Source organism: Sapajus apella, unplaced genomic scaffold (assembly GCF_009761245.1).
Source record: "Sapajus apella isolate SASKATOON/1434 unplaced genomic scaffold, GSC_monkey_1.0 scaffold2, whole genome shotgun sequence".
In the NCBI taxonomy this organism is placed as follows: Eukaryota; Metazoa; Chordata; class Mammalia; order Primates; family Cebidae; genus Sapajus; species Sapajus apella.
The window spans coordinates 24,423,651-24,448,912 of NW_022436942.1; the positions used below are offsets into that span (position 1 = coordinate 24,423,651).

Genomic DNA, 25,262 nt, shown 5'->3' on the forward strand with positions numbered 1-25,262 from the left:
TTTTTTTTTTTTTTTTTTTTTTTTTTAAAAAAAGATGGTCTTGCTTTCTATTGCCCAGACTGGAGTGCAGTGATGCAATCCTCACTGCAACCTCTGCCTCCTGGGGTTGGAAGTGATTCTTATGCCTCAGCCTCCTGAGTAGCTGGGACTCCTAAGTAGCTGCGAGCCACCAGCTAATTTTTGTATTTTAGTAGAGACACAGTTGGGCCACACTGGCCAGGCTGGTCTTGACCTCTTGACCTCAAGTGATCCACTTGAGGTCTCCCAAAGTGCTGGGATTATATATGTGGCCAACCAGGCCTCAGGACTCCTTTAAATGTGCCCTCCTCTGTGAGCCTCTTCCCAACAATTCCTGTCTCTCTTATCCAATCCTGGGTCAGCCTCTTTTTAATCTGTTTAAAACTATATCACTCAGAAGGTATTCAGCATATACTTATTTAAATGAATTGAAAGTCATATGAGCAGCATGGACTTACTACTTTGAAAACCACATCATTAGAAACCTATCACCTTGGAAGTTCTGTGCATTCCGAATGAAGAATATACTAAACCACTCAGAGGGAAATAGTTATTAACCATTTTACTCCAAAAGATTAAAATACCATGGTCCTTCCCTTGTTTCAGCTGGTCTGGGTCTTAAAAAGACTTTGGGAAAACCCACTCTACCCTCCTCTAGCAGCAAGTCAAGTCCCATAGTCTGCCAGGAGGTTCTAACCACTGTCCTACCTCTTTCAACAAGGAACAAGCCCTAGATTTTTACTGTTTCTAAAAATATGCAGCTTTTAAATATATCCATCATTTTGGTGCTCTCTACTGCAGAGCTTAATAAAAGCAAAGCCACTGAAATTCAGGAGATGTCACAGCTCAAAGTACTCCTGTGTCAAGCAGGAATGTCTGGGCATGACTGACGGCATAATTTCCCCACAGAACAATAGTCTTGTCCTACGTCAAGGAAACATACATAAAAACACACAAAGTTCCCACAAATAAGATCCTCTGTGTTTTAGCTAGAACGGCAACAGTGATCTTTGAGGATGTTTTTTTCTTTTATAAGAATGTACTTGAAGCCGGGAATTTGATACTAGCCTGGGCAACAAAGTGAGACCTTCCACAAAATTTTTTTTTTAAAAAAGTACCAGGCTTAGTGGCACATGCTTAAAGTCTCAGCTACTCAGGAGACTAAGGTGGAGGATCTCTTGAGCCCAGGAGGTTGCGGCTGCAGTGAGCTGTGATTGCACCATGGCACTCCAACTGAGTGAGGCCATATGTTAAAAAAAAAAAAAAAAAGGAATGTAATACCACTGTCATGAAAATAATGGTTTTTCTTCATTAAAAAAATTATTTTGCGAGGCAGGCGGATCACTGGAGGTCAGGAGTTCAAGACCAGCCTGGCCAACGTGGCGAAACCTCGTCTCTAACAAAAATACAAAAATTAGCTGGGCATGGTGGTGCATGCCTATAATCCCAGCTACTAGGGAGGCTGAGGCAGGACAATCGCTTGAACCTGGCAGGCGGAGGTTTCAGTGAGCGGAGACTGCGCCACTGCACTCCTGCCTGGGAAACAGAGCAAGCCTCTGTTTCAAAATAAATAAACAAAAGGTAAAAAAATTATTTTGCTTTCATGTTCACATGTAATAGCTAGCTGAGCTATACCTTGACACCTGAACAACCCCAAGCCCCTTTATCCTAAATTCTCGTCTTAGGCCAAGGTCCAGTGTTTGGTTCATTTCCCTCATCTGAGACAGACTTGGTCAATAACAGGTAGTACAGGAAATAGTGCTGATGCTATGCCGGAGGCCCACACTGCCTTTATTTTAACCCCCACCAAAAACCCTTGGGCAACTGGTACGAGTCAATGATTCACCAAATCCCAACTCTAAGCTTTACTGGATGTCCTTAAACTCCCCTTGTGGTTGCTCAGAGATCAATGATTAGCTGTCACCACCTCACAGGAATCTGGCACACTCCTGTTTCTCAAAAGGGGCCCTGAAATCGAGCACTCCACTGCTCAGGTGGAACCTGCTGAATTTTAATAGATGTACATACAGTTGCAAAACTTAGAGAGGCAGGGCTTCTGCAGTGGATAATTGTGTACTAGACCTTGGGAATCCCAGGGAATGAGAAGGTTTCAGTGAACCCATTATCTTATCTGATTACACGTCAGACTCCAAAAGAAGGGGAGCTAGGAAACCAAATGACTCAATGCTGGTAGAAACAAATGCAAGGCCCCCAGCCTTCTTTATAAGCACTCTACCCTGCTAGGAAACTGATGAAAGCCAGCCACAGACACGACGCCCTGGAGAACTCAGTACCTGAGCCAGACCCTGAGGTGGAGAGATCATAGACAAGATCCTGGAGCGTCTTGTCTTTGGAGAGGCACATCTCACATGAGGGATCTTCCATGTCCAGTCTCTGGCGGTTGTGATAGACACGCTGATGATAGTTAATGACAAGGAAAACAATGATGATGATGAGGAACAGGAGGAACACCGGGCCGGCGATGATGCCTACCAGCTCCACCGGACCCCACATGGATGGGTGTTCAGGCTCCTTGAGGTGACCTGGTTGTCAAGCGAGAGAGGAGAGGGAAAGAATGAGGAGTAAAAACAAGAGAAAGAATAAAAACACCTCCCTCAAAGTGAAGAGTGAAAAAGACCCTTTTCCCTCTCTATGTGTTCAGCCTCCTTTGATCTCTCTGATCTTCCTGGGCTAGTCTGTCTGCCTAGATGCTCTCAAATGTCCAACTTCTTTAGTTAAGGCACCCCTTCCCACAGTCAAACCCACAACCCACTTTGTAATCTCCCACCACTTCATTGTACCATCCCCACCTCAGGCCCCTACACAGATACCAGTTTATGCTCTTTAACTCACCACAGCTCCTCCAAGCTCTGCTCTAGTTTCTCTCCTTCTCCTGTGGGCTTCGCAGTAATACTTCCTGAATGGTAGACTTGCAAAAGGGTGGTATGTGGTGTTTCTCAGCTTTGGTCACTGGCCTTTTCCTATTCTGGTTCCTCTTCACATCTGACCATCACCCTCCCGAGGAGTCCCCTTCGAGCCGCTCTGGGGCCATCTCTTTCTGGATCTGTCCCACAGTGGAAGAACCAGCAGGGATCCCCAAGGATCCCGCACCGCTGCCTATGGCTGCTCAGCCACTACCGAAAACACAGCTGGCACCTCTGGGACTAACTTGAAAATCTGCTTCCTCACCCACTAATCTACAAAAGCAACTTCTGAGAAACCCCAGCCTGTGTCACCTTGGGAAACATCCATCCAAAAGGCATCTTTATCGTCAAATCAAGTGATTGGGAAAGAGTAGGAAAAAAAAAAAAAAAAAAAAAAAAAAAAATCAAACAACGTGGTGCCCTCCCCCCAAGCTAAGCCACTAGTCCAACGAGGGCGTGCACTCACCACTGGGCACCCTCAAGTCGATCCTGTTGCAGTAGTCAGTGTAGCAGCAGTGGGTGTTGCGCAGGTCCTCCGAGCTGAGGCAGTAGAAGGGCTTCCCAGCAGGGACCAGCTCCACTTTGGGGATGCAGGTGCGCACATGGTGCTCCATCCCATCCAGGTTGAAAATGGAAACCATGCAGGCCCCATCTGTCTCACACGTGTAGTTGGCCTGGAGGCAGTTGGTGCACGCACACAGCAGAGCTGCAGGAAATTGGGGAGCAGACATTGACATCAATGGTGAGATCTTTTCCAGGTCCTTTTCCCAACTTAGAATATAATCCCTTAGCATACTTGATGTTCCAAAACTGAGTTTTTATGGAGATGGAGCCAAAAAGATATCTTTAACTATGCACAACTTCACCTGTTTATTTAGCTCACAAACAACGCTTTTGAGGCTCCATTATTATCCTCTAAGTGCTCCACTTTATGCCTGTGAGAGACGGAGGAACTACCTTTTCTTCAAATTGAGATGCCTGACAAGAGGAAAGCATCTTCCTTTTGGAGAATGTGGGGCTGCCCCCACTTCATGCAGAGCCACCTAGGGTTCCTGGAGCCATCACCAGCCCTATCTCCCCCAGCAGGAACCAAGCACGCCCACAGCTTCCTGCAGCATGCATGCTCTCACACATTCTTTTGCTGCAATGCTTTTTTCCTGCCTCATCTTACAAATCCTTCAAAATTCAACTCAAATGTCACTTCTTTTGAAAAGCTTTCCCTGACCACTCTATTATCGTCCTCCTGCCTTTAGTCCAAGTCAGGTGCCTCTCTCATTCACGAGGGGCAAAAAGGATATCCTCCAAAGAGGAGAACTTGAGTGCCTCCCTCGTGAAGTTATTGTGAAGACTAAGTGAGATAATGCATTAAAAGTGCACTTAACCCATCCTGAAAGGCCCCTGGACAGCATGCACATGCATGCGCACAGGCACACACACACACAGACACACACATGCAATTTCTTTCAAATAGGCACTGTACACAATCACCTCTGGGATTAATGAGTTTTGCTGGGTAAGTATCATACATAAGTGTGTCCCATTTGACAGAAAATTACCGCAAATGAATTTGGCGCCTCTGAAAGCCTCTTCAGCAGCCCTGAAATCTGAAATCCTTTATTTATTCAACTAACAAGAATAGCACAGACAGGAGCTGGCTCTCCCCAACACTGTCTCCCATGAGACTAACCTAGCTCTGACCTCTTGGAATGGGCAGGAGTGTCGCTTTGCCCACCAGAACACTGAGGTTGGGGCTTGGAAGTGCTGAACGAAGCACTCACACAGTGGGGGCCGGAGGTGGTGCGGCCCACACGAGTCCCAGATTGCACACTAAGTAAATACTATCTGGATAACAAATGGGAATGCATTCACACTATGGCCCCTAGAGATGAGACACTTATGGGCAGTCCCATGAAAAGCTACCCTGTCATAACTCACGGATTTAGCTGTAAATAGTCTATCTTTGTCTCTTCCTCCAATATTCTGAAAGGCATCTCTTGGCTTTTCAAATCCAAAGACAGATTCTAAATATCTCAGTGCCCAACCCCTCCTTCCTCAGGCTTTCTATAAATGAGGCGATTCCTTGCTAGTCCCACCCAAGGAAACCAAGGAGGCAGCCCTGGCAGGTGGAGAGACAGCGTAGACAGTGCAGATCTTCACTCATGGCCTGTTGTATTTTCTCACGTTGCATCAGATCCCTTTCTTCTGGGAGCAATTCCAAAACATGCAGCCTCTTGCTTAAGAGTTTGGGTAGTGTTATTTCTTAAAGGCAGAGCGTTTAAAGTAGATGCCTATTAGACTAGGATCCAAATCATAAAAGAGATTTTAAAAGTAAATTTCTCCTGAATTCTAACCCATTTAGACATACAGAAAAAGACTAAGGAATCTCTATTTTTCCTTCCAAAAACCTTTGTTTGCGCCCTCTTATTCTTTCTGCTTTTACATTTACTTCCGAAACTCTCAGAGTACTTGATCCAAACCTCTTTTACTCATGCTGGAATCTTGTTAACTCAAGAAAGCTAACTCTCGTTCCCCTTTGTGGCAGTGGGGACATTCAGGCACTTTAAAAGAGGTTCCCTGTGGAGAGCATACCTCTCAATATTTGTGTTGTGATGTCCAGCAAAGAGAACAACATTGGTTCTATTTTGGGAAGCAAGAAGGGAAAACTAACAACTTCAAGAGAGGACTATTCTGAGCATAGTGAGGCACACAAACCCAAACCCACAGTTGCCTTTCAGAAAAGCGCTCACTCCATAGCCCACCAATTAGAGGGACTGAATAGTCAGGAGCTTCTGCTTCCAGATATTTATGCTCCTCTCGTTAGTTCACAACCTCTTTCACAGTGATTCATTCTGGAGAACGAACACACCCACACGTGGCTCATTATTTTTGGGAAGTACTTAAACAATCTTGGTGTAAGACAGGAAAGAACAAAAGTGGTGAAATCTATGCTAGACAGGACATGGAACGGAACTGGGGGCTGGGCCATGTGGGTTTGTGATAAGGCGCTGGGTGAGTCCCTGAGCCTATCTGGGCCTCAACTGCCCAACAGGAAAACACTATTTATCTTACAGAGATGGTATGAAGATTAGCCAAGCATCTGCTAAGTGCTCTGGGTCCTCTGAGAAAGGCCACTCTACACATATCTGAGTAGAGTAACCACATATTTTACAGAGTGAGAAGTCTGAAGAAGACATATTTTTAAGATAACCACCACCGCTCCCCATTCCCCTGAAAGGTTACAATTACCATCACTAGGAGCCACAGTGGGTATTACAGCAGGAACAGGTCAGAAAGGCTCAAATGTCAGCTTTAATATTAACCACATGACCTTGAGCAAGGTATTAACCTTCTTGCACCCATTTCCTAATCTGTAAAGTGGGGCTGTGAATAATTATAGTCATCTGTCACTTAACAACAGGGACACGCAGCGTTAGGCAATTTTGTTGCTGTGTAAACCTCACAGCGTGTACTTACACAAACCTAGATGGCACAGTCTACATGGTGCAGCCTCTTGCTTCTAGGCTACAAACCTGTACAGTATGTAACTACTGAATACTGTAGGCAATTGTAACATCGTATTTGTATCTAAACATAGAAAAGGTAAAGTAAAAATACAGCATTATAATCTTATGGGACTACCATCATACAGCAGTGTGGTCCATCATTGACCAAAATGCTGTTATGTGGCACATGACTATATTTCACAGGGCTATGTAAGAATCACATGAAGTAATATATCTCTATTTTTTAGAGACAGAGTTTAGCTATGTTGCCCAAGCTGGACTTGAACTCCTAGGCTCAAGGGATCCTCCAGTCTCAGCTTCCTGAGTAGCTGGAACTACAAGCATGTGCCACCACGCCCAGCTAATAGACTTTTTAAAGTACTTAACAACTAGTAGCTATTTAATAAATATCAACCCCACTCAATGTAAAACCTAAAAACAAAGCCAAAATCACCACCCAAGTAAAAATGTCTCCTTAACCACTAATTAGGAAGTGGCAAGTTTCAGTAAGAAACTGCTATTCAAGCCTCAACAATACCGGTAACCAGTTGCTTTGACCAAGTCATTTAACCTCTTTCAACCTCATTTTTCTCATGATTAACCAGAAAGAAGGGACTGAACTATACGACCTCTAAAATCCTTTCCAGCTATGTTTGAATCTAGCTTTATTTTTAAATTTACTTTGTTTGATCACTGACCCAACACGGACAATTCTGCTTTCTTTTATACTGCCTTTTCTTAAACATCTTTTAATGATAGACATTTTGGCTAGTTTCTGTTAACATTCATTTTCCACTGAAACAAAGTGATAAATTATAAAAACATCTAAATTTACTGTAAACCTTAGTTCATTAAATTACACACACTAAATTCAATTCTCTTTGATAAGCTAAATCTGGACTAATGATAACAGCCCCTTAGAATCTGTTTCATAGTGACTCATCGGGTTAAAAATTCTACACACCATGTATATAAACAACACATATCTAAAACTCTCCTTGTTCCAAGACGGAAGAATTACGTAGTAGAAATAACACAGTTCAGAAAAACAAATCACAGAAGTAACAAAATCACTTCTTGCATAAACAAGTTAGGAAGTGGTCAGAACAAAACCCCTACTAGCATAGACTTTTGTCATTAACAAGTTAGGCAAATCTAAACTTAAGACAAAACCATGTTGGCAGGGTTTGAACATGGTTCCAAAGTATGATTCGAAGGTGGTTTGTGGTAGGATGTAAATGCAAATTTGATTCATGAGACAGGCTGTGTTTTGAGTAAGGCTGACAAGTTCCAGCCTGGGCAGACTGTCTAGCTCCGTATTACAGAGGTGCCTAACACAGCTGGGTCTCAGAAAAGACAGGCCACTCAGTGATGCCATAGCCCAGCTAAGAATTCTCAAAAACGGCCATACAGGGTCAGACTCACAGCCACTTAGCCCAATATCCCATCTCAGACCCTCACCAGGGAGAGTGCAGTGTGATTGCATCCCCCATGAAAGGGAAGAGGCACAGCACACAACATCCAAGTTTGTCCTAACAGGTGAAGGTCCAGGAGTGTACCTAAAACTTTTTTGAAGCTATAGTTAATTACGAACTTGAACTTAATTACTACCTGTGGATAATAAATTTCATAAATTTAGTACTGTTTGTGAAGCACTGTCCTGTTTAGGTATACTAGACCTGACTCTTTCAAATTTCAATGGGCAACCTTCTAGTTCTGCCCTTACTCTTCGTGATTTTATGACCTGATCATAAACTGCTTCTCAGTATTCCTTCCAGATGAGAAATTCACCAGACAGGCCAAAGTAATAAGAATAGCCTAACACAACCATGATTATTTTAATTATTCCTCCCCGGCCCTTATCCCAACCCCCTCCAGCTTCTTTGGGCTAGAACAAAGAGCACAACTCTACACAACCGATTGCAGGATCAGAGACACCAGTTTTACATTTGGGTAGGATGTTTTCAGCTTGTTTCCCATAATAAAACACTGTTTATGGCTATGCTGTGTTATTGTATCAAGAGTTTTCACATTCATTCTCTCCTGTGATTCCCAGAGGAACTCAGGAGCTGAGGCAGGTATAGCTGTCCCACTTGATGGACAGTAAAGCCTCAGAGAAGTTAAGGGGCTCACAAGTGGTAAACCAGTAAAACCATGGAGCACCATCTCCAACTCGGGTCTCTAGGCTCTAAGCCTGATCTTTTCCCCACAACACCACACAGCATTCTACCACACTCTTTCTGACAACGCCTGGCACACAGAGCCACAGGGCCATGGCCGCACTAGGAACACCTTCATGTGATCAGACTCAGCACCCTACAAATATCATTCATATCACAATGAACACATTCTTACCCTCCCCGTATCAAATGCATTGTTGGTTTTCTGACCAAAGAGCCTTACCATGTCTTCCTGCAGTTCATCTCCAGGGATTTAGTGTGTTACAGCCTGTTACACCTCCTCAGTAGTTAGGACTATAAGTGTACCCCACTACACTGGCTAAGATAGTTCTTCATACACATTGTAAATTCCTTTAATCCCTTTGTGACTTTGAAATAACTACCTCTACAGACTTTATTAGGGTCTTTCAAAGTCCAAACCAAGTCTTTCTCTTTATTCACATGCATACTTACCTCTGTAAAAAAATTCCAAATTATTAGCTTGCCGGGACTTTAGAGAAACTATATTACCTGCCACCTTCTCTCTAGTGGGTAGTATGTTTTCTTAGGTTCAGTGGCCCTAACTTTTATTATAGGTCTCACCAGCATAGCAACCAGGTTCTCCTTGGAAATCTCTTTCCAACCATTTGTGCATAGATTAAAACAACCATTTAATTTATGCACTAGGAACACGGGCAGGGCAGCAGGGACAGCTTGTCTCTACTCCACAACGTCTGCGTCTTCAGGTGGAAGACTCCAAGGCTGGGGGCTGGAATCATCTGAAGGCTTATTCACACTTGCATCTGGCTCATGATGCTGGCTGTTGGCTGGGGGTCTTCATTCTTGATGTGGTCCTCTCCAAGTACAGGATGAGCATCCTTTATCCAAAATGTTGGGACCAGAAATATTGCCAACTTCTGATTTTGGGGGATTTTAGAATATTTGCATATACATCTCGCTGGGCATCCCTCATGTGAAAATCTGAAATCCAAGATTCTCCAATGAGCATTTCTTTCGAGCACATTGGTGCTCAAAAAATTTTGGAATTTGGAGCATTTTGGATTAGGGATGTTCAACCCGTAATCCCTTTGTATGGGTTAGCTTAGCATCCTCAGCATGACAAGCTGCCCTTCCCCAGGGCAAGATCCCAAAAGGAGCGAACCTGGCAGAAACTGTATCCTTCTAACAGCCTAGCCTTAGACACCACAGAGCATCACATTCACCATATACCACAGATCAAAGCAGTCAAGCCTCCACCTAAATTCAAGGGAGGGAGGGGGTAGGCCCCACCTGTTGGAAGGAGTGTCATAGTCACACAGTAAGAAAAACATGTGGGATGGGAAATACAGTGGCAGTCATTTAGGAAATACAATTTGCCGGGCGCAGTGGCTCAAGCCTGTAATCCCAGCACTTTGGGAGGCCGAGGCGGGTGGATCACGAGGTCAAGAGATCGAGATCATCCTGGTCAACATGGTGAAACCCCATCTCTACTAAAAATACAAAACATTAGCTGGGCATGGTGGCGCGTGCCTGTAATCCCAGCTACTGAGGAGGTTGAGGCAAGAGAATTGCCTGAACCTAGGAGGCGGAGGTTGCGGTGAGCCGAGATCGCGCCATTGCACTCCAGCCTGGGTAACAAGAGTGAAACTCTGTCTCAAAAAAAAAAAGGAAATACAATTTGCCACAAAGACCCACTTATGAGGTCTAAAACATCCCATATATTTATCACTACTTAACTTCAGAATAAAATAACATTCATTGCAAACCAACTATGAATATAAGATTGGTTTTAAACTTTTAACTACCTCAAGAGGTATTTAACATCTGCAACTTGTCCACTTCAAAATAATTTGGGCTTATGTGTTCCCATAGCATGCTTCTCAATACAAATGGAAGAAATAATTTTTTTCTTCTTTTTTTTTTTGAGAAAGAGTTTTGCTCTTGTTGCCCAGGCTGGAGTGCAATGGCACGATTTCGGCTCACTGCAACCTCTGCCTCCCGGGTTCAAGCGACTCTCCTGCCTCAGTCTCCCAAATTGCTGGGATTACAGGTGCCCGCCATCATGCCCGGCTAATTTGGGGTTTTGCCATGTTGGCCAAGCTGGTCTCGAACTCCTGACCTCAGGTGATCTACCCGCCTCAGCCTCCCAAAGTGCTGGGATTACAGGCATGAGTCACTGCGCCCGGCCAGAAATAATTCTTTTAGTTTCCCTGCTACCTCCTCTATCACTGAGAGCACCTTTAGGGAGATATAATTACATACTGATTAACAGCCTCAGCTCTGAGGTCAGACAGCCTGAGTTTAAATCCTGGTGCTCACTGGACTCAGCTGTCCAATTAGAAAATGGAGAAAACAAGAGAATCAACTTCATAGGGCGGATATGAGGAATAAGATAATCATACATAAAGCTCTTAGCCAAGTGCCTATACAGTTAAATATACAATTTAAATGCTAGAGATTCCTACTAGCACCAGCCACTGATTCTCTAGCAGGTTTCGCCCAAACTTTAATGCCTTTAATGTTTTTAAATGCCTTTAATATTTTGTCACTGGTACTGGAATCTTCTGCAAGTTATATTTTAAATTGAAGTTTCCTACAATATCATTATTACACCTAAAATAACTGACAAAGTCCTAATATCATCAAATATCCAGTCAGTGTTCAAAAATCCTTTATTATCTTGAAAAATTTAACAGCTGGCTCAAATCTAGATCCAGGAAGGGTATGGTGGCTCACACCTGTAATCCCAGCCCTTTGGGAGGCTGAGGTGGGAGGATCTCTTGAGCTCAGGAGTTCGAGATTGACCTGGCCAACATAGTGAGACCCTGTTTCTACAAAAAGTAAAAAAAAATCAGCTGGGTGTGGTGGTATGCACTTGTTGTCCCAGCTACTCAGGAGGCTGAGGTGGAGGGACTGCTTGAGCCCAGGAGGTTGAAGTTGAAGTGAGCTGTGACTCCACCACTGCACTCCAGCCTGGGCAACAGGGCTAGGCTCTGGCTCAAAAAAATGAAATAAAAATCCAGATCTAAATGATGTTCTTTCACTGTACTTGGCTGAGAGATCTCCTAAATATCTTTTAATCTATAGGTTTCCCCGTTGTGCTAGTATTTTTCCTTGTAAGTTACCTGTTTAACAATCTAGGCCATTTGTTCTGCAGCTTCCCATAGTCTGGATTTTTTGGGTTGACTCTCCAAGGTGTCATTTAATATGTTCCTCTCTCCTCTGTAAGCTATTTTCTATAAGCTATTAGAGAAGCTACTATATCTTATTTTCTATAAGCTATTAGCTAGATCTAGAGGTTTGATCTGATTCAGGCTCAAATTTCTGGCTAGAATACTAACAACTAATGAATACCATCCTTACTATCCCTCGCAAGGCACAGAACTTCCTGCTGTCTCTTTTGGTGATGTTAATTCTTTTTTTTTTTTTGAAACTGTTTTCCTCTTCTACTTTTCCAGGTCCTGTGTAGGCATTCCCTCCACCTCCACACTCCCCTCCGCCAACCCCAACACCTTTAGGTACACAGATTTTGGCACACACACATTTTTAGTCTAGAAAAGACGAAGTATTCCCCCTTCCAGAGTACTTGAAATTTACTCTGTACTCAATTTCATCCAATATGCAAGATCAAATTCAGTGTATTTCCTTAAATAGTTCCAGGAATTCAAGGCTGCGATGAGCTATGCACACACACCACTGTATTCCAGACTGGGTGACAGAGCAAGACTCCTTCTCTAAAAAAAAAAACTTAAAAAAAATCAACAAAATTGAACAAAGGACCTGAACAGACATTTCTCCAAATACACAAATGGCCTACAAGCACACGAAAAGATGTTCAACATCATCATCTCTAATATATTGCAAATTCAAATGCAAAGCAAAACCACAATGAGATACTACTTCATACCCACTAGGAAGGCCATAAAAAAATGAAAAAGAAACTTTGTTAAGTGTTGGTGAAGATTTAGAGAAACTGGAACGCTTGGTATATTGCTAGTAGGGACATAAAAGGGTACAACTCCTGTGGAAAAAAGCTTGATGGTTCCTTATTAATAAGTTACACCTGGAATTACCCTATAACACAGCGATTCTACTCCAAGGCATATAAACAAAATAACTGGAACAAGTGTTTAACCACAGACTTGTACATGAATATTCTCCACAGTACTATTCACAATAACCAAAAGATACAAACCATCCCAAATGTCCATCAAATGATGAACGGATAAACAAAATGTGGTATATTTATGATGGAATATTATTCAGCCATAAAAAGAAACTACTGATAAATGCTATAATATAGATGAACCTTGAAAACATTATATTACAAGAAAGAAGCCACATATTAAGATTCTATGATATGAAATGTTGGCTGGGTGCAGTGCCTCACGCCTATAATCTCAGCACTTTGGGAGGCCAAGGCAGGTGGATCACTTAAGGTCAGGAGTTCAAGACCAGTCTGGCCAACATGGTGAAACCCCGTGTCTACTAAAAATACAAAAAAATCAGCTGGGCATGATGGCACATGCCTGTAATCCTAGCTGCTCAGGAGGCTGAGGCTGGAGAATCACTTGAAACTGGGAGGCGGAGGTTGCAGTGAGCTGAGATCATGCCATTGCACTCCAGCCTGGGCAACAGAGCGAGACTTTGTCTCAAAAAAAAAAATACATAAAATAAATAAAAATTAAAAATAGATTAGTGGTGATGGTTTGCACATTATGAAGGTACTTAACGCTACAGAATTGTACAATTAAAATAGTACATTTTCCGTTATACATATTTTACCACAATTTAAAACTACCATAAATCCCTATTTGCAAAACAACATTTACAATATAGTCTCAGTAACAAACACAAAAAGCCTACAGTGTTTTTCAAACTGTCTTCTTCCTGAATCTCTAGACTCTCCACCACGTCCATGAATCTCCGAACTCGCAAAGTGAGTTTTCACTTTTCACCATTTTCTCACTGGTATCTAGCATGGCATCTGGCAAATAGCACTGTGCTCAATAAACCTCACTCAACAGATCTCAGCCTAGTAATTTCAGGGAAGAGGAGGGACTGTGCCCAAGTTGCTCAGCTTTTACTCACTTTAGAAACATTTCTACATTTTCATTTTTAAGAATTCCACTGTTATTCTAAAAACAAAGACAATTGTTAATAGCTACTGATCTAGACAACTGCCAAAATGTTTATGAAAACCTGAATCAGGTTAAAAAAAGTCTGGCACTAAACTGTTCACAAAATAGAGGCAATGTTTGGCTTTGTTTGGCTTTCTTCTGGGGTGGGAATGCAATAAGTAGGAACTGATACTGAACTAGCAGAGTTCTAACTAGCCTAAATAGAAAAATCTTGCACCAGTAAAGCAATCACATGCTATTGGTTGAAAGAAAAAAAGACCCAAGTTACATTTTCACCTTTTACAATCATCAAAATTAGATTTAAAAAAATACATTAAAACAAAAAGCTTTCAAGTACCCAAGACCTATAATAAAGTCAAATTTTACATGTGCCAATGGTGGTATATAGAAAAAGCAAAAAAAAAAAAAAAAAAAAAAAAAAAAAAAAAAAAAAAAAAAAAAATGCACTGGTAAAAAGCACTTACAAAAAAATATAATTGACTTAATAAAGGAAGCTATTTGTATGGTGGCGGGTGGGGAGAACCACAGATTTAACAATAAGACACTTGATAAGCTTGGTATTTAATTCCAATCTGGGAAAAGGTCTTGGAATAGGGTTTGCATAAGAGAAAGGTGTTTGGAAAGCCAGCTCCACACTATATCCATTCTACAAACTGCCTTTCTGACATTCTACTTGGAGACAAACCCAACCCTAGAGAGCTGTTTAAACAAGTTCAACCTTAAGTCTCAGGTTAGAGAATGAAAGCTTTGTTCTCACTCAAAAGAGCTGTTTGATGTTTATGCTAAGGAGACCTGTCACTGCAACTTAATTTATGGCTGACTGTAAATACCTGAACATCTAGCAAGGGCCCACCTGCTCCCCAGGAGAATGTCAAGGTAAAACAGAAATGAGTGGTATCATTATGAGGGGGTAGGTCCAATGTTCCTGGGGCCTATGTGAGCAGACTCAGCTGTCATATTTGGGCAATCAGGAAATTGCATTTCTCCTTTGATTTCAGTTTATGATGAACATGTAATACCACTGCTTTGTTGAGTTTGAATAAACACACTGCTGGTCATTAGAGCAGGGAAGGATATTTATCCTTGATATTTTCTTCCTGACCTATTTATTATACTCTGGACGAACGGAGAGGAGACAGCGTATGTCACAGTTTTGACTAGAAAAGGGATGCGAATGATTGTTTCAGGCAACTGGGACAATGAAACAGGAAAAAAAAAATCAGCCAAACTCAGAATAAAACTAATGAGGTTGAGAGATCAAGTTCATTTGGCTGGAATAAAATGGGTAGGCGGTAGGATAAACAGATGAAAGAGGTGAGGTAGAAAGAGAGATTACCATGTTCCAAGTAACTCAAAAATGTTTGCAGCAGTTTTTAAGTGAGCAGGATTAAAATATTATATATACAAAGAATATAATAAAATTAGAGCAAAACAGAATTGGAATAATTTACCTAGGATTTTACTGAAAGGATGGAAAAGAAATGAATGAATTCAATTAAACTTATTAAGTACTTAAAACATGCAAGGCTTTGTGTCAGGCCAAAGCCATATAATGAATAAGCCAGCTCCACGCACCAACTCTTTGGACACGGAGAGTGGGAGGAGAAGACAACTATAAACAGTGCAACTCCGCACTACAATACAGACTGACGGGAATAGCAGAGAGGATGGAATCACTGACCGGGAGCATACAAGAGGACGAAGGTCCCACACTGGAGGACACTGGGTTTGGCTAGGAGGAGAAGTGGGGAGAAGCATTCCAGAGAAAAGGAAAAGGGAAGGTAAAGGGCTGTGAAAAATCTTAGCTATACTGGGTTCACAGTAGACTGACAGCTGCAACAATGTCAAGGTTCCAGCCAAACACAAGAACAGTAAGGAAGTCTAAGGCCAGATGAAGACTGACTGCAATGCTAAGCTAAGGGGTCTGAAGTTGATCCTAGAAGCCACACAGCCTCCAGGTCAGACAGACAGGGTGCGTTTCCAAAGTTAAATTCAGCAGTAGGATGGAAAACAAATGGGACGCTGAAGGCAGAAATCCTGGTTAGAAGGTCACTTTTATAGTACTCAACAGTACAAAGTTCAGTATTTAGAGCATGTTTTGGACTTGGATAGACTTTGGACCCACTGCTTAACTTCTCTATGCCCTAGTTTCCTCATCTGTAAAATGGGAATAAGAGCCCCTCAATGAATAACTGCAGAGAGTAAATGATATGATACGAGTGCTTAGCATAGTACTTTAGTATACAGTAAACATTCAGCAAATCAGATGCTTTCATTACAACGGTCACCTGAACTCCTCATAGTCTGTAGTAGTTCCAACAAGCAGAAAAAAAGCCCATTTGTGTATAAAGTTGTTTTTGAGATAGGATCTCACTCTGTCACCCAGGCTGGAGTGCAGTGGTACAATCATGGCTCACTGTAGCCTCAATTTCCTGGGCTCAAGCTATCCTCCCACCTCGGCCTTCCAAATAGCTGGGACCACAGGCATGTACCACCATGCCTGCCTAATTTTTAAAATTTTTTTGTAGAGACAAGGTCTTGCTATGTTGCCCAGGCTAGTCTCAAACTCCTGGCTGAAGCAATCCCCTATCCCCACCCCCACCTCAGTCTCCCAAAGTGTTGGGATTACAGGCAGGCGTCCGTGTGTAAACTTCTAAAGGGCAAGGACAGACTCTCTCCTCAGGATCCCTCTCAGCATTCAGCTTGGTGCTAGGCACGTCTTGGATATCAGAAATGAACACTGACTGATTACAATTCCATCTTATCTTCTACAAATATAAAAGGTATATGCAAACATACACCAAGACAATATATGAGGATGTGGGGCAAGGTGAGTCCTCTACTACCAAAAAAAAAAAAAAAACAAAACAAGAAAATACTTCAATTCCCAGATTCCTCAATTCAAACATCCCAAGCACCTAAAAAACTTATTTCCAAAACATCCACAATCCCCTTTCCCCTCCACTCACTCACAATTATCTAGAAAAAGGCTATAGGCAAATGAAAGCCACATGTGGTCAAAGGACTTTTTTTGGGGGGATGAATTTTGCTCTTGTTGCCCAGACTGGAGTGCAGTGGCACAACCAAGGCTCACTGCAACCTCTGCCTCCCAGGTTCAAGTGATTCTCCTTCCTCAGCCTCCCGAGTAGCTGGTATTACAGGCATGCACCACTATGCCCAGCTAATTTTGTATTTTTAGTAGAGATGGGGTTTCTCCATGTTGGTCAGGAGGATCTCAAAACTCCTGACTTCAGGTGATCCACCCACCTCGGCCTCCCAAAGCACTGGGCTTACAAGCATGAGCCACCACGCCCAGCCTCAAAGGACTCATTTTTATTTGTGAGTGATGGGATGGCTGGGCACCAGGTCTCAAGTACCCTCATGCCTATCTTGGGGTGTTTCTCATTATTCCCCTCTTCTCTTTCACCATCACCATTTGACTCACCCCCACCCAATACATACTTTTTTTTTTTTTTTTTTTTTTTTGGGACGGAGTTTCGCTCTTGTTACCCAGGCTGGAGTGCTATGGCGCGATCTCGGCTCACCGCAACCTCCGCCTCCTGGGTTCAGGCAATTCTCCTGCCTCAGCCTCCTGAGTAGCTGGGATTACAGGCACACGCCACCATGCCCAGCTAATTTTTTGTATTTTTAGTAGAGACGGGGTTTCACCGTGTTGACCAGGATGGTCTCGATCTCTTGACCTCGTGATCCACCCGCCTCGGCCTCCCAAAGTGCTGGGATTACAGGCTTGAGCCACCGCGCCCGGCCCTACATACATTTTTTAAACCACCACCCATTTACCATTTCACAGTTCCTACAGGTCAGAAGTCCAGGCACAGCATGAAGAGTGCCAGCTACAGCTACCTTCTCATACAGGATTGGGTCATCTTCCAAGCTTACTGATTGTTGGCCAGATCCACTGCCTTGCAGATGAAGGACTGAGGTCCCCATCCTCCTAGCTGTCAGCTGGGGACAACTCTCAGCTCCTAGACTAGAGTTCGCCTGCGTTCCTTGCCATGTGGCATTGGGGATGGGCAGTTCACAACATGGATGTTTGCTTGCTTTCAAGCCAGCTGGAACATCTGATTTCCTCTGGTGCAATCTGCTGAGAAATCTCTCTGCTTGAAAGGGCTAGTTCAATCAGGACAGACCCACCATGATAACCTCCTTTACATGGCTAAAGGTTAACTGATTGAGACCTTAATTCTACCTACAAAGACTAGCGTTTGACTGAATACCTGGTACAGGTGTGTGTACACCGAAGAGGAGGAATCTTGGGGGACTGAGGAGCAGAAGGTGGGCTGTGGTAGGCACAACTGCCTTACATTTTATACTTCTGTTTATTGTCCATCTCACCTGACAGAACTAAGCTGAGGGAAGGCAACTGTGTCTCCTTTGGTTTACTCCTGTATCCCTAATCCCTGTAACAACGCCTAGTATGACAGGTTCTCAATAAACACGTGACGTGTCAAGAGAACCTTTGGAGCAGGGGTCCCCAAACCCTGGGGTCACAGACCAGTACTGGTCCATGGCCTGTTAGGAACCAGGCCACACAGCAGGAGATAAGTGGCAGGCAGGTCACATCAGCGGTGGCATTAGATTCTCATAGGAGTGTGAAACCTGTGAACTGCACATGCTAGGCACCTACCTGGCATGTACCTCATGAGAATCTAACATGCTTGATGTGCCTGTTGATCTTTTTTTTTTTTTTGAGGAGTCTCACTCTGTTCCCCAGGCTGGAATTCAGTGGCGTGATCTCGGCTGACTGCAACCCCAGTCCCAGGTTCAAGTGATTACCCTGCTTCAGCCTCCTGAGTAGCGGGGATTACAGGTGTGCACCACCACACCCAGCTAATTTTTCTATCTTTTTCTTTTATTTTCCTTTGAGATGGAGTCTCGCTCTCTAGCCCAGGCTGGAGTGCAGCGGTGCAATCTTGGCTCACTGCAACCTCCACTTCCCAGGTTCCAGCAATTCTCCTGCCTCAGCCTCCCAAGTAGCTGGGATTACAGGTATGCGCCACCATGCCCAGCTAATTTTTTATTATTAGTAGAGACTGGATTTCACCATGTTGGCCTGGCTGGTCTCGAACTCCTGACCTCAGTGATCTGCCCATCTCTGCCTCCCAAAGTGCTGGGATTACAGGCGTGAGCCACCATGCCCAGCCGTGATGTGCCTGATGATCTGAGGTGGAACAGTTTCATCCCAAAACCGTATCTCCCCCACTTCCCCTGCAGAAAAATTATCTTCCATGAAACCAGTCCCTGATGTCAAAAAGATTGGAGACCGCTGCCCTAGATCACCATGGTAGGTATTCATCATGCATATGTTTAGTTTGCAGTCTGGAAATGGGACTTTTAACTGTATTAAAATTCCGGTTTATCTCTACCACTTTTGTATACAGATCTAACAAAATACAGTTAGTGCAAATTTATGTGTAACCCCAATATCAACATTCATGGTACTTTCCTGGTCACTGCTGGCCATGCACAGAATAAAGAAACATTCAAAACACCCACCACATGCGTTCTCAACTGAGGTCAAACAAGGCAACACCCTGCCTTCTTGTCTCAGCTGGCACACTGTAAACAAGTATCCTTTCTGCAGTATATTTAGTGCCATGCTTTTCATTGATGAATTCACTGTTTAAATGGTGCCCACAAGTAGAGCTGAAGTGCTGTCTAGTGTTCCTCGGCACAAGAAGATAGTGATATGTCTCACGGAGAAAATACATGTTAGAGAAGCCTGGAGGCTGGGCATGGTGGCTCACGCCTATAATCCCAGCACTTTGGGGGGTCGAGGTGAAGACCATCCAGGCCAACCTGGTGAAACCCCATCTCTACTAAAAATACAGATATTAGCTGATGTGGTGGCACACACCTGTGGTCTCAGCTACTTGGGAGGCTGAGGCAGTAGAATCGCTTGAACCCAGGAGGCAGAGGTTGCAGTGAGCCAAGATCGCGCCACTGCACTCCAGCCTGGCAAGAGATCAAGATTTCATCTCAAAAAAAAAAAGAGAGAGAAGCTTGGTTCAGGCATAAGTTAATATTGCTGTTGTCAGTAAAGTTCAACGTTAATGAACCAACAACATGTATTAAATAAGGTGTCTTTAAACAGAAAGCCAGGCATAATAGCTCATACCTATAATCCTAGCCCTTTGGGAGGCCAAGGTAGGAGGATCATTTGAGCCCAGCCTGGGCAACAAGTGAGACCCCATCTCTACAAAAAATTTTAAAATTAGCCAGGTATGGTGGCATGTACGTGTGATCCTAGCCACTTGGAAAGCTGACACAGGAGTATGCTGGATCCCAGGAGTTCCAGGCTGCAGTGTAACAGTAAACAATAAAGATTTCAAATTTATAAAAAGCCACTCCAGTATTCTAATTTAACCTTCAAAAATAAAGATGACCTAAAGCACCACGAACTGAGAATTCCATTCCACCTCAACACCCTGTGCTCCTGAGTTATTATGAGAACAGACTGCAACCCAATTCAACTCATGTTCCAAAATGCAACAAGCAGCTTCAACAGGACATGCTGGAAGAAGCAGCACGTCTCATCGTTTACTGATTCATATTTTGGTAGCAAGGTTACAATTAGCTCACCGGTGGAGAATAAACCTATTTATAACACGGCAGTCCACCTGAAAGACATAATCATCTAAAAAGGTTCTTAGAGGAAAATAAAGTGCAGGTTCTTCCTGTACTGATTGCAGATTCCCAAGGTCCTTTTGGATAAAGTCCTCAGTCTAACCTTCCTGTGTTCACAGTCACCACTCTGGCCACTTCTCAGCCTCCATGTTCTTATGTAACATTTACATAGTGCCATAAACATTCCCAGAGTTGCGTAAGAATTAAAACGTTGCCAAACCAATAAAGCCTAAAGCAGGTCACTCCCTCCAGACTGTCTTTGATTAGCACAGGTATGCTGCCTAGTTGAGGAAGAGCCTGCCAGAGACAGAAATTAACTTGAGGAAATCTGAAAGGGGTCTACAAAAAAGCACAAAAGAAAATTAGCCACACTGTGACATGCTGTACATCTATCAATCACAGAGTATGTTTTTCTGCTCCAGAAGATAAAAAAGTAACTCAACATTGCTTATTCACTGAAGTCAGAAACCGTGTCTAAAAATACCTCCCCGCCAACTGGCTATCAGTAAGTCAGTCTCACAAATGTCCCAATAAGAGTGACATAAAATATTTCCTTATTTTACAGAGGGAAAACTGAGGCAGTCACAGAAAGGTTAAGTTACTTGTTCAAGGACAACTTGTAAGGAAGCTAAGTTCTAGGGCTGAAAACCAGCCTCCTCCCTCTATCTGGCTCCAACCTTAACCAGAGTAGCCATTTTAATATGTTTTATCACATCTGTTCTAGGAGCTGTTTAAACAAAACTAATCAGAGATCCTCTACAAGACTGCACTTCCACTGTACTTACAATCCATGTCCACTCAACAAAACTACAATGCTTGGCTTGAAATTAGATTTTTAGTCTGCTCACAAAATTTCAAAATGTTCCTATGAGAATGTCAAATGTCTTTTTTGTTGCTTTTGTCTTAACAAATGAATGTCATGTTCTCTTGCTACTAATTCAATTTTACATTTTTAAATACTAATGTGAAAATTCCAAAGCCAGGCCTTAAAACATGTACACCTATCAAACGAATGCGATTTCTAACTGAAACTCATTCTCCTTATCACTGGCCTTGTACTAAGCCCCAGTTAATTCATTAATGAATAGAAATGCCTATCCCTTACTGCCCTCACAACACGTTCAAGTATCAGGCATCAAAGCTGCCTGACTCTGTCACTCCTCCAGCCGACGAAGGGGAGCACTATATAGGAAATGCAGGGGAGGGGAAAAAAAATCAACTTCTTGTTATCCTGCAGCCTCTATTTTCCCAGAACTGACGTTTTACTTTAAGCCTTTTGCAGCAGTGGTCTCCATAGCATGCTCTATTGGCAACTAGACGTGTCCCGGAAAAAACTGTAGTGTCTGGCCAAGAAGTTTAAAGGCCCTGGAGAATGTTTGCTGGACACACAACCTAATTTCCAATTTACCAAAAAAAGAAACGAACTCCCTATTTTACCCACGCACCTTAACCCCCGCAAACATCCAGTTTAGGAAGGTTACAAAAAAATGAACTCTGCCCCATTCAGAACCAGTTGGATTATCAGTTAAACATTCTTAACTAGGCTTATAGCCAGAAAAGCCCCACAAACACTATATCAAATCAGCAGGGAAATGACTGTTAAAAATCCTGGATATATTAGGGGCAGGGTAAAAATTCCTATGTGAGGAATTTAAAGATTTATACATACACACATAAAATGGCAAACCTACAGGTTCAATCACCCCCCCCTTTTTTTTTTACTCCCCCAGTAGAGAACATTATGGTACACATTCCAAAAACATGGCCCTTAATAAGGACCTATGAACATCCTTAATCATGCAAATCATTATCTCACCACAAATGTCAAGCTCTGTTCATATAGCTTCACCATGTTTCTCAAACCCAACAGCACAGACACCTAAGCCACAGAGCAGTGAGGCCGAGAACACACACGAGGTGCTTAGGAGAAGCATTAGCCTGTGAACAAAGACCCCGCTGCACAGGCTCCACCACTGGGAACAAATATCAAAGCCGGAGATAATGAACTTGTTTTTGAGACTCCAAAGTGGCATGGTGTCTCTTCTTGACTGTCTGGTTTATGAAAGACGACTGAACCCACCTGAGAATCATTATTTTTAGTGGCGAGGAGAGCCACAGAACACACCTGATCTCCCACTGCTGGAAGGTTAGGGGCTGCTGAGAAGTCAGAGCAGCAGGCTTTGTACATCAGGAGCGAATACAGTCCTGATCCTCTCTCCCAGATCCATCTGTGGGTCAATAATCGCTTCAATATAACTGCCAAATATAACCTTCATCTGCTACCCCAAGGCCAAAACACATTCGCCACGACTCTCTTAAATGAAATATTTTAGGGTTTCATCTGCTCTTCTCAGCCCCCCCCAAAGCCTCATAAACAACACAGCCAGCGGAGTGTCCCGCAGAAAGGTACCCGCTTCCACAGAGAGGAGGGTGGGGATTGGAAGGTAAGGGGTGTGTGTAAGGGTGGGCGGGCTGGGAAGAGGGATCGTGTAGGAAGGTAAATAAGTACTGACCAAGGGCCGGTGATACAGTCCAGTGGTGGGATCTTTAAATAATCTTGGGGGTTGGAGGCAGGTTCTAGGATTTCACCTGAAACGCATCCACGAAGTGATTAACTGAATGGGCCCCCCGGGGTAGGGTGGGGGAGGCGAGGAGGAAGGCAAATACACCTAGATTGAGATCAACCCTGGAGGAACTCGGTTCCATAGGGTTAGGGATTCCAAAGCCAAGCTCCAAAAAGGTTTAGGGGCCTCTTCGTCCCACTTCCTCCAAATAGCTTCCACCGGGCATGTGTGCCGGAGGGCGGCGCGGGGGGGGATTGCCCCACTGAACTCAAGGGATTGAGTGAAGGGGAAATGTGACTCCCTTTCCCAGAACAGTAGGGAGGCAGGGGAGGGAGGGTAAGAAACACAAGTGCAGGACCTGAAGGAAAGGTTAGAGACCCCTTCCCCTACAGTCTGAGGTGAGCGGGCTCTCAACATCAGGATACCTCGGAAAGGCAAAGACCCCACCGCCCGAACCCCACAATCTTGGCGGGAGAAGGACGCCCCCCAGGAGCATCTGGAGGGATGGAAGAAAGCCCCCCGCCCCTGGACACAGTGAAGGGCAGAAACCATGGATCTCCAAACCTTGGGGTTGGAAGCCCAGACTCCCCTCTATGGAACATGAGGGCGCTGGGAGCGCGACCCCTGAGAGCTGCTCGAATCCAGTTCCGCCTGGAGCAGGGCTCGGGTCCCCAGGGGCCCGGCGTGAGCTCCGTCGCCGCCGGGCGGCCGCGCCTCGGAGGTTGGGGAAGCTGACTGGGGGTCACCCCGACTCCTCCGCGCCCCCCGCCCAGCCATATTGTGAGCGCGGGGAGGGGGCGCGCTGTAGCCCAGCGGCCGCGGCTCGAGGCCTCGCCCTCCCCCAGCCCTCTCCATCCCGGCCCCCGCCCCCAGCCCCGGGACTCACCCTGGATCCCCCGGGGCCCGGACCCGCCGCTGCCGGAGAGCAGGAGGACAACAAGGGGGAAGAAGGAGGAGGCTCCGGCCGACTCCGCCATAGTAACCGCCGCCGCCGTCGCCGCCGCCGCAGCCCAGCAGCGCCCAGCGCGCGCGCGCGCCTCCGGCGCCTCCCCTCCTCCCGCGGCCCGGCTCCCGCCTCCCTCTTCTCCGCCCGGCGCCGGCACGTGCGCTCCCGGCGGAGCCGGCGCCGCGGCCGCCGCGCGCGCCCCCGAAGGGCGGGGCCGGGGCGCGCGCGGGCGCCCGCCTTAAAGGGGAGGGTCCCTGCTAAAGGAGTGGGCGGGGCTCGCGTCTCGGCCAACCTCGCGGATGGGTGCGGAACCCGGCGCGGAGGCGGCCGGAGCCGAACGTGCAGTCTCCTCCCTCTCCTGCATCCCCCGCTGCAGAATTATATTATCAGCGTGGATCCCCCGCCCCAGTCGAATATTCTACGAATCCCGTGCGTGTTCCAGTTCCTCCATTCCTGCGCCTAGGCTTAAGTCCCCCGCGCGTCCCCCGGAATCATCGCCGCGGTCTCCTAACTGGTTTCCCTTTGGCCTTGCCCCGTACCAACCTCTGGACGCCGCAGCCTGTGAGATGGAATCGCGGCACGCTCCTTTTCAGAACATAGCAAGGCTCTTTACTGATGACTCTCAGTCTGGGTGAGGGTGCCGTGTGAGACATTCTGATTGGGCTGGTAGGTAGAACCCTTTTGGTAAACAATTGGCATTATGCTTCAAATGCCTTAAAATATTCATATCCATTTACCCAGTATTATCCCCTGTCTTCAAGAAATAATAAGAGGACAGATGTTTATGCAAAATGTTAACTTGCATATTTATCATTGTCAAAAGGTGGAAACTAAGTAGACAAACAATAGAAAATGTTAAATTATGGCCCATCCATATGATGGAACATTATTTAGTAATTGGAAATCATGTTTACAAAAACTAATGACATGAGAAAATGTTTGCGGGATGTTAAATTTAAAAAGCAAAATGCAAAACTGTTCACAGTATTATTCAAATTGTATTGATAATATGTATTTATAGGAAAAAAAAGACTGGAAGCATATTACCCAATAGTAACAGACAGTAGTTATTGCCAGCTGTTTTTTTTTTTTTTTTTAACTTTTAACATTTCGATAATTTCTAAATATTTTTCAAATAAATGTTATTTTTAAATCTAGAAAAAAATGACTAAAAAGGTAAACAAATCACTGCATATCTTTCTGAAAAGAGTTGTTTTTTTTTTCTTTCTTTTTTTTTTTTTTTTTTGAGATATAGCTTCACTCTTGTTGCTCAGGCTGGAGTGCAATGGCGCGATCTCAGCTCACCTCAACCTTTGCTTCCCGGGTTCAAGCGATTCTCCTGCCTCAGCCTCCAGAGTA

The 25,262-nt window shown here is 44.3% G+C and overlaps 1 protein-coding gene across 2 annotated transcripts in view; it reads right to left on the minus strand.

Annotated features, from left to right (window-relative positions):
- The window catches only part of ACVR1B (activin A receptor type 1B), a 46,929-nt gene extending 22,900 nt beyond the window's left edge, over positions 1-24,029 (minus strand). For both annotated transcript variants that reach the window (XM_032293443.1, XM_032293449.1), the window contains exons 1-3: positions 23,844-24,029; positions 3,409-3,648; positions 2,313-2,561 (exon numbers count right to left, since the gene is read on the minus strand). In XM_032293443.1, coding sequence (XP_032149334.1) covers positions 2,313-2,561; positions 3,409-3,648; positions 23,844-23,934 — 580 coding nt within the window. In that variant the 5' untranslated portion in view covers positions 23,935-24,029. The remainder of the gene's footprint in view (positions 1-2,312; positions 2,562-3,408; positions 3,649-23,843) is intronic.
- Positions 24,030-25,262: the final 1,233 nt, after the last annotated feature.